The sequence below is a fragment of the Grampus griseus genome (genome assembly GCF_964374135.1).
Source record: "Grampus griseus genome assembly, chromosome: 20".
Lineage (NCBI taxonomy): Eukaryota > Metazoa > Chordata > Mammalia > Artiodactyla > Delphinidae > Grampus > Grampus griseus.
The window spans coordinates 19,124,691-19,134,720 of NC_139014.1; the positions used below are offsets into that span (position 1 = coordinate 19,124,691).

At 54.7% G+C, this 10,030-nt stretch overlaps 1 protein-coding gene across 1 annotated transcript; it reads right to left on the reverse strand.

Moving 5' to 3' along the window:
- Positions 1 to 6,817: 6,817 nt before the first annotated feature.
- Positions 6,818 to 8,764, reverse strand: HSD17B1 (hydroxysteroid 17-beta dehydrogenase 1; the record flags this gene model as incomplete). Its single annotated transcript, XM_082678642.1, has 6 exons — positions 6,818 to 7,069; positions 7,159 to 7,336; positions 7,804 to 7,897; positions 8,065 to 8,244; positions 8,391 to 8,558; positions 8,668 to 8,764. 6 exons carry the CDS (start codon positions 8,762 to 8,764, stop codon positions 6,830 to 6,832), a joined length of 957 nt encoding a protein of 318 aa, XP_082534768.1. The 3' UTR covers positions 6,818 to 6,829.
- Between the last annotated feature and the right edge of the window lie 1,266 nt (positions 8,765 to 10,030).

Below are 10,030 nucleotides of genomic sequence, written 5' to 3' on the forward strand. Positions count from 1 at the left end.
AGACTTGAGAGGGCAATGTGTTGTTGCGACCAACTGGATGAATTACATGACTGAACCCAGTTAAGGCCTCTGTAGAAACTTGAAGATTCTGGTGTGCAGGTGCAGAGATCTACTCTTCTAGCACTGCCCAGAACAAGCCTCGTATGTAAGTTCCCTTGCTTATTAAACCTGCCACCTACCAATCTGGAGTGGCTGTCTCTTTCTTCAGTCTCTCTTTGCCCTCTGTGTATGGGGCCAGTTTACAAATCAACATTGGCAAGCCTGCCAGGAGACCGAAGAAATGGGCCTTGGGAAAGAGGCACCTGCATGGGAAATCTTGGGAAACGCAGGCTGGTCTAACGTGCCTGTTTGAGGAACTGTGCCGGGTGCACCGTGGCTAAGACGGGAGATGAATGTCTGCAGGGTGGGCAGGTCGCTGGCCACTGATGCCTAACTAGAGGCTGAAACTCAAGTTGAAAAGCTGGAAGAAGAGCTGAGGTTAGAGAAGGACGTGCATTGTCCACTGTTCTGCTCACTTCGGGGCTGGCAGGCGGGGTGGGGGAGTGGGATGATAAGTTGGAGACATTACTGTGCGGTTTACAAAGCTAGGAGCTCGAGAGCTGCCTCAAATTAAGGTCCAAACGCTTGACAAAGCCCGACTGGATGCTAAGAGGTGGAATCCCCAGGAAAGTGAAGAGAGGGAAGGGGGGTGTGTTGTGGTGACTGACAGTAAAACACACGAAACACCCCATGCCATAGGACCCCTATGCAGAAGAAAACAAAAACCAGGTGATGACCATCCCAGCCAGCAGGGCAGCCCCCATTCAGGAAACGTTCACGATGAGAGAATAAACGTCCACTGAGATTAGTGATACAGCTGCCGAATTCCAGCAAAAGGCCAGGGAAAGTATCCAAGCATGGTTAGTATGGCTATGGAACTGGGGGGTGTGGGGATGATTTCCCTGGCTGGGCAGGAGGCAGAGAAAATGAGCAACGTCACCACACAGCCGGCCCTCCTGAAGCATCTGCATAGGACTTGGCGGCTCGAGGTCCTCACTCCCTTATAGATTGGATTATTCTAACCTGCAGGGAGGCTTGTCCCAATATGAGGGGTTTCCCTGGGCATGTGGGACCCTGGAAATCTATAGAGGAGGTGCAACAACTGCTTAGGGAGTTGGGAGTGAGACAGGCCATCTGTGCTCCTATCTTTGAAGGGCCTGATCAGGCCACATTCACTGCAGGAATGAAAGCCAAGATACTCCAGACTGCCCCCATCACCTGGTATGGGACAGTAATATCCACGCTGAGCCCAGTTCTGGGACAAGACATTTGTGATGTTGGGCAATCCATTGCTGATCTAGAGGAAACCAACAAATCCCAGGAACAGTTACATACTGGCCTGCAGGAAAGACCCAAGACAGAGAGGGAGCTCAAAAAGCCAAAAGGCTATCCTGAAGGGCTGTAAAGGGTTTGGTAAAAGTAACCCGGAAACAAACGTGGTTTGACTTCATTGCTGCTGGGAACGCAACTGAAAAGATACATCGGCCATCCAGTGCTGTGTTGGTTGGCCTGTGGGAAGCCTTAAAACCTGCATAACATTTCAGAACTGCCCACTCGGCCCTACCATCCCTGACGCCCTGACCACTCCAGCAGAGGCCTCAGGGATTCTCCTGTTTGAGGTGGGTGCCTCCCACGTGCGCAGGTTATAGGATGCAGGCCAAGACTGCTTCCAGGTGAGGCCCACTGGAGGCAATCGGAGGCCTCCTGTGGAGCTCGCTACTGGTTGATCTTCCAGAAATAAACAGAAGGTGACAGCTCTGGCGACTTCCCTGTGGTCCAGTGATTAAGACTCCATGCTCCCAATGCAGGGGGCCCAGGTTCGATCCCTGGTCAGGGAGCTAGACCCCGCATACCACAACTAAGACCCGGTGCAGCGAAGTAAATAAATATTTATTTATTTTTTAAAACAAGTACAGCTCTGGTGGATACTGGAGCTGGATGTACTCTAATATCTTTTTCTTCTTTCCTTTTTTTTTTGGCTGTGCTGCACAGCTTGCCGGATATTAGTTCCACGACCAGGGATTGAACCCGGGCCACAGCAGTGAAAGCACCGAGTCCTAACCACTGGACCGCCAGGGAATTTCCCCGGATGTACTGTAATACACGGTCACCCTCAGAAGTTTTCTGGCCCCCTCAGCGCCACTGAATTATAGAGCGCAAATGGTTATAGTCAGGAAAGTCCTTTTCACACAGCAAATTGGGCGTTCTCCTTGCCCCTCCACACCCCTAGAATATGAGATTTGTTTTTTGAATTTTATTTTATTTTTTATACAGCAGGTTCTTACTAGTTATCCATTTTATATATATTAGTGTATATATGTCAATCCTAATCTCCCAATTCATCCCACCACCACCACACCCCCGCCACTTTCCCCCCTTGGTGTCCATATGTTTGTGCTCTACATCTGCGTCTCTATTTCTGCCCTGAAGACCGGTTCATCTGTACCATTTTTCTAGAGAGAATATGAGAGTTTTTATCACTAATACCAGAGAACATAGTGGGCATTGATATCCTACAAGGTCAAGCTCTGCAAACCTATGTCTGCGAATCTGCCTCTGGGTTAGAGTAATCAGACCAGTGATGAGGGGAACACCAACTGGGAATGGTAAGCCTGCCACCCCCCGGGAAGAGTGGAAACTGTCAAACAATATAAATTGCCTGGGTGGGTGGGGCTTAAGGGAATAGAAGAAACTATCCCAGAACTGCACTGAGTGGGAATGGTACGTTCTGCCCATAGTACGTTCAACAGCCTGGTATGGCTGGTGAAAAACCCAGATGGCTCATGGCGGATAACCGTGGACTACGGAGAGCTGAACAAGCCCCATCCATGTGTCTGTGCCCAACAGTGCCACCGCCTTCAGTACCTTGGCCGCCATCCTAGGAACGTACCATGCGCTACCTGACTTAGCGAATGCTTTTTTCAGTCTACACCTGGCCACTGAGTCACAACATCAATTTGCCTTCATGCGAGAGGAGCAACAATGGACCTTTCAAGTGCTTCCTCAAGGCCACCTGCACAGCCCCACCACATGTCATGGGATGGTAGCCCAAGACCTGTCCCTATTCTCCTTCCCCACATCAGTAAAATGGGCTTGTTACATTGATGAGATGATGTTAACCTGTGAAGACTTGCCTCTGCTGCAGGACCTTCTGCAGACTTTGCTGGAATATCTGTGAGGACGAGAATGGGTGGTGAGCCCTCAGAAAATTCAAGGCACAGGCACCCCCGTAAAGTTTTTGGGGAGTTGTTTGGTGGGGTAAGACGTGCATTGTCCCAGAAGCTGTGATTGATTAGGTACAAGCCTATCCAACCCCTAAGAATATGAAAGAGGTGCAAGCGGGACTTCCCTGGTGGCGCTGTGCTTAAGAGTCCGCCTGCCAATGCAGGGGACACGGGTTCGAGCCCTGGTCCGGGAAGATCCCACATGCCGCGGAACAACTAAGCCCGTGTGCCACTACTACTGAGCCTGCACTCTAGAGCCCGCGAGCCACAACTGCTGAGCCCACGTGCCACAACTACTGAAGCCTGCGTGCCTAGAGCTCATGCTCCACAACAGGAGAAGCTACCACGATGAGAAGCCTGCGCACCGCAACGAAGAGTAGCCCCCGCTCACCACAACTAGAGAAAGCCTGCGTGCAGCAACGAAGGCCCAACGCAGCCACAAATAAGTAAATAAATAAATATATATATATATAAAAGAAAGAGGTGCAAGCCTTTGCAGGGATTTTGGGGTTTGGGGGGACTTTTACTCCCCACCTGGCACAGTGCCTCCATCCCTTATGCCGCCTGATGAAGAGAAGGCGCCCGTGGAACTGGGGATCAGGGCAGCAAGCTGTCTTTGAGATGGAAAAAGTACTAGTGAAGCTGATCGCAGCTCTGGGCACCTCCCCAGCAGGGCAACCGTTTAAGTTAGATGTGTCTGTGACTTCGGAACACACTGTGGCAGAGACAACAGGAGAGGAGAGCACCCTTAGGATTTTGGTCCCAGCTCTGGGGGGGGGGGACAGAAACCCCAATGTACCCCTCATAGAACAACAGCTCCTTGCAATGTACACAGAACACCCCACCAGCTATAGCCTCTCACGAAAGAACAGCATATCATGGTAAGAACGTCCCTTCCTATCAAGGGCGGGGTTGAGACTATGTTCTATGGACCCACCTCTGCCATGGCTCAACCCCCACGTTGACTAAGTGGCCCATTTGCAACAGAGGGGCACCCTGCCTGCCAGCCCACTGTCTCTAGAAATTCAAGTGCTACTAGGCCCTGAAGAGTATGTAGATCCTCCAAATTCCCCTGCCTCTATACCTGGGGTGTCCCCTGCAGCCTGTAGAGAGGCGGGGTGGGGGCAGGGATCCCCGCTGATGCCTGGTATACAGTTGGGTCTAGTCGGGGCAACCCACCCACAGGGACTGCAGTTGCTATTCTGCCCAACACTGACACCATCTGGCTGGAAACAGGAATGAACTGCAGCAGCCAATGGGCTGAACTCAGAACAGTTGGGCTGTTCTAAAGGGATTAACCCTATGGCTTGGACGAAGGGAAGCTGAGAGATGGCTGATCAGAAAACAGCCCTCGGGCTTCCCTGGTGGCTCAGTGGTTAAGAATCCGCCCACCAATGCAAGGGACACAGGTTCAAGCCCTGGTCCGGGAAGATTCCACAGGCTGCGGAGCAACTAAGCCCCGTGCGCCACAACTACTGAGCCTGCGCTCTAGAGCCCGCAAGCCACAACTACTGAGCACGCGTGCCACAACTTCCGAAGCCCGCGTGCCTAGAGCCTGTGCTCCACAACAAGAGAAGCCACCACGATGAGAAGCCCATGCACCGCAACGAAGAGTAGCCCCCGCTCACCACAACTAGAGAAAGCCCACGCGCAGCAATGAAGACCCAGTGCAGCCAAAAATAAATAAAATAAATTAAAAAAAAAAAGATCAGCCTTTGTACAAGATGTGTGAAAAGACATTTGAGTTCATCCGCGAGTCTGAGGCAGTCCTCACTGTCTTCCACATCCTGGCTCACAAGGCACTGACATGCCCTGGCAATCAGAAGCTGATGCCCTAGCCAGGATACAAGCCCTAGCAACTGACCCTTCAGTAGATACAGCAGATTGGGTGCATTGAAGAAACAGCCACTGCAAAGCCTGTATGGGATGGCATATTGCCAAGGATACCTGATTGCCCTTGAAATATGGTGACTTGGTTAATGCAGTAACATCACGACCTATGTGTTCTAAACAATGCCCAGAGCAACTGCCAAAGGAGTCTGGGCCGCGCACCGGAGTTCCCAACCAGTGACGGATTGGTTGCTGAAACACGCTACACCTGGAATGGAAGATGCACCATTAAGAGAGGGGAGAAGGTGGGAATTCCCTGGTGGTCCAGTGGTTAGGACTGCTGAGGGCATGGGTTCCATCCCTGGTTGAGGAATTAAGGTTCTGCAAGCCACGTGGCCAAAAAAAAAAAAAAGAGGGGAGAAGGTGAAGGTCTGGTCTGGCACATCCCGCCACGCGGCCCCCGCCCCCGCCCCCATCCTCACAACTGACAGTGTTGCCTCCCCAGCCAACATGTATGGTATGCACAACCAGGTCAAGTGCCTAAAGCTGCCACCTCCCTCTCCTCAAGGCCAGGTGGGCACGTTCTGTTTTCCACTGTTGCAGTCATTTGGCCGCTGTCTTGTTTCCCTCCATTGGCCTGGGGGAAGTTACAGCACACACAGGTGCCCTTACTAACTGCATCCAGCAAGCCTTAAATGATAACCAACAAAGCCCATCCTTAGGTCTCTAATGAGAAAGCTGTCCTCCAAAATAGGATGGCTTCGGACATTACTACTGCCACGCAAGGAGGCACCTGTGCCATTACCCAGAGTGTTGTGAACCTGATGAGTCTGCTAATGTATGTTCTCTACTAAGCCCCTCCTGCGGCACCCCTACTGCTTTCCTCTGCCTGCAACCTCCTCCCCTAGTCTCTATCTCCACCCTTCCTCCGGCACCCAACCTCAGAGGAGGTTAGAGGGAGATTGGCTCTGCAACCCCGCAGGCCCTTTAAGTGGCTGCTGCCACGCCAGCTCCTTTTGCTGCTTCCAGAAGGAGGACGTGGACCACAGGGCAGAGCTGGAGCTTCGGCTTGACCTCCTGGTGAGAGGCAGCTCTGGGCGAGGGGGGATCTCTCCTGCTGAGTGTTGTCTTACGGCAGGGGGCAAGGAGAGGGGTGAGTGGGGCTGTCTCCTCTGGGCTCATTTAGCCTTGTTTCTTCCTTACACATCTGGCTTCCACATGGGAACACAATCACAATAGTAATACCACTAGTAGTAATAATAATAGGGCCTGCTATTAAGACTTCTATACCAGCACTTTTGGGCATTATCTCAATTAATTCTTATCACAATCCACGACATAGGTATTATACCCGTTTTGCGGGTAAGAGAATGGACTCGGAGAGGGTAGGACGTTGCCTAAGGTCCCAGGACTCGTGGGAGCCAAGTCACAAGCCGACTGTCCCCGCACCCAAGTCCACCTAACTCCTACTGCTGCAGACACCCCTCGGGAATCCAGGGACCACTCTCCCTGCCCTGAGGCGCACTTGAGGCGTGACCTTGGGCTAGCTCCTTCCCTTTCTGGACCTCGGTTTCCGTAGGTATAACCTGGGCTAACACCTTCTTTCCTGATCATCCACCCGCCGCACGCGCCAGTGATCACACAGGTGAGGTGCAGTGAAAAGCCCCTTTTCATCCCCAGACCGCACAACCCGGGGCCGCAAAGGAGAGCGCGGGAGACAGCGGCGAACCAGGCCTTTATTTCGGGGCGGCAAGAGGAGCTCCGAGCTCAGGTGCCCCCGGTTCTCCGGCTCCGGCCTCCGCCCCGGCGCCGTCTGAGCCCTCGGCGGCCTGGTCGCCGAACACTGCTTGGTGCGCAGCAGCGACGTAACTGCAGCCGCTGGGGTCGGAGAAGCGCAGCTGTATGAGGGGCAGGAAGCGCTCGGTGGTGAAGTAGCGCAGGGCCGGGCGCGGGGCGCGCAGCGCCTGGAGGAAGACCTGCAGCGGCGGGAGGAGGCGCGCTGGCCGGGGCTGGGCTGGGGAACCGGAGCGCTGCCCCCGCTCCCGCAGTTCGGCCCGGCGCTCACCTCGGTCACGTCCTCCGGGTCCTGCCCCGCCTCAAGAAAGATCTGCTCGGAGTGGCTCAGGTAGCGGGAGAAGAGGTCGCGGGTCTCGGCGTCCGCGCGGTCCAGCACCCCGCCCAGGCCGCCCTCCAGCTTCTCGGGGAAGGCGGTGTGCACCGGGCCGCACTCGATGAGACTCAAGCTGCCGGCGGGAGAGCGGCGGGTGGGCGGGGGCGAATGCGAGTCCGGGAGGGAGGGCCGGAGGGGGGCTGCGCCCGGCTGGCGGGCGCTTAGGGTAACCCGAGCATTTGAAAGCGGTTTACTGCCGGAAAAGAGCCCCCACGTCCCTTGGAGAGTGTGTGAGAGAGGCTCTGGCGTCATTATGCCACCCTGGCTGGGTCCCTTAAGAGCTGTGTGACCTTGGGCCAGTCACCGAACCTCTCTGGGTCTGAGCTTCCCACTAACAATACCGACGCCTCACCAGCTAGGTCGGCAGGTGGCGTGAGAGGGCAGGTGCCAAACGCCCAGTACTGTGCCTGGCACACAACAAACGGGCGCCGCACTAAGGAGGGGCCAGGGAGAACGCCTGAGAGCGGTTCCAACAAAACAGGGTGCTGGGGTTCCCAAAGTCAGTGTTCAGAGGGTCCCGGGGGCGGGGCGGTGACTCACTGGACCCCGAAGGGCTGCAGCAGAATCGCCAGACTCTCGCACAAACCCTCGATTGCAAACTTGCTGGCGCAGTAAACGGCGTTGAAGGGAAGAGCTTGGAGGCGAGAGGAGGCTGCTGAGGCGCGTCGAGGAGGGGAGCCGCGGGGAGCGGGAGGGGCCCGGGGCAGTTTCACCAGGTCCCACCCCTTTTATTAGACCTCCGACTCTCCCGTTGAGCCCCGCCTCCTGCGCGCCTCTGCTTCTTCCCCGGCTTCCACTCACCCATCAAGCCTCCCACGCTCCCGGTCACCAATATGCGTCCCGAGCGTCGCCGCTTCATGTCCGGCAGGAAGGCCTGCAGCATCCGCACGGTACCGGTCAGGTTCACATCCAGCACGGAGCCCACGGCGCCCTCCTCGTGTGCCTCCAGCGGCCCCACCAGGCCCCGGCCTGCGTTACATACTGCGGGGGGAGAGAGACCGAACTCCGCTCGCCTCACGCACGGCCCTCCTCCCCGCCTGTCCCCTCGTGCTCCCTGGGCCTCGGGACGTCTTGGTTTGGACACAGGGTGAGGAAGGCTCCTGCACTAGTTTTGCAGGGAGACTCACCCAGCACGTCCACGCGGCCCTCGGTCACGCATGCCCGGGCAGCGGCTATGGAATCTGCGTCCGTCACATCCAGCTGCAACATCTCCAGGGAGCCGGGAGGGCACCCTCGGGACCGGGCGGCCTCCCAAAGTGGGCCCTGTGCCATCAGGTCCCTCAGCGTGGCGTACACTGGAGGTTCAGGGAGAGGACGAGGCTCTGAATTTCGGGCTTACAACCCTACCTAGGCCCCCTTGGACCAGGAAGGAGCTGGTCTCTCCACCCCAGTCCCCTCACGTACCTTTGAAGCCCTGGGATGGGTCGGACGCCAGGCGCAGGGCCAAGTGTAGGCCAATGCCGGAGGAACAGCCGGTGATGAGCACCACGGTGCGGTCCATGGAGCCGTGCTGCGTAGGGAGAGGCCCCGGGAATGCTGGGCGCTGGTCTCTGGGATGGATATCACCTGCTTCGCCCCGCCCCTGCCTGCGTGGGTCCCCACCCCTTGTTATGTCTGCAGCACAATCTCAAGGCTGAGACCTACTGTGGATCCCTGGCCTTCTCTCCCCAACCTACTCCAGGTCAAGGCAGAGATGAGGCTACCACTTAGAACACCCCTTCTTTAAGTTGCTAGTCAGAGGGAGGGTGAAGCTTTGCAAACAGGAGGTGTGGGCTCCCATGTGGGCACTGAGCGACCTGGGCAGATCTTTGCCTGGCAAGCCTCTGTCCCACAGGGACAATTATAGTTGCCAAAGTTTGTTGCTGAGGGTGTGAAAGTAAATGTTTTGGAAGGGTGTTCTCAGTTCAAAGGTCAGGGGTTAGTTTAAAACTGAGGGGGGCTTCCCTGGTAGCACAGTGGTTAAGAATCCGCCTGCCAATGCAGGGGACACAGGTTCGAGCCCTGGTCCGGGAAGATCCCACGTGCCGCGGAGCAACTAAGGCCGTGAGCCACAGCTACTGAGCCTGCGCTCTAGAGCTCGCATGCCACAACGACTGAGCCCAAGCGCCACAACTACTGAAGCCCATGCGCCTAGAACCCATGCTCCGCAACAAGGGAAGCCACCGCAATGAGAAGCCCGTGCACTGCAACAAGGAGTAGCCCCCACTTGTGGCGTGCCGCAAACAAATTAATTAATTAATTTTTAAAAAGAATATTGGATAATTGGAGCTGAGCACTCAGGAACTCGACGGCTGCCAGGCTCTTGGTTTTAATGCATGCTACCTGCAAAGTAAGACAAGCTTTTGCTAACTGGACATACTTCTCAGTAACTGAAGGAATGGAGCGAATACTAAATGTTTCCCCTGGGGAGGTGTCCTGTCTCTTCAGGGAAACATGGTCAGTATTCTGTAAAGTTACCCTGGCCTAAATGATTACTTGTTCTGACCAAGGTATTTATTAGGCTATTTTAAAGTCACAGCATCCAAAGAATGTCAAATAGTTCAGCTAGCCACAGAGTCTAAGATCCTGTATCTCCTGGCACTGTGGAAACACCACACCACTGAGCTAAGTGATTCCTTTTTTCAGTTTTTCAATATTTTATCAATATAAAACTACTGCCACATCCTTATACTTTCTTTTATGTCTTCTTCAACCTAGGAGAGACCTCAAATCTGAAAGTATTCTCTACTTCTCATCATTAGCAAATGTTTTAGCTTTCTAAATATTT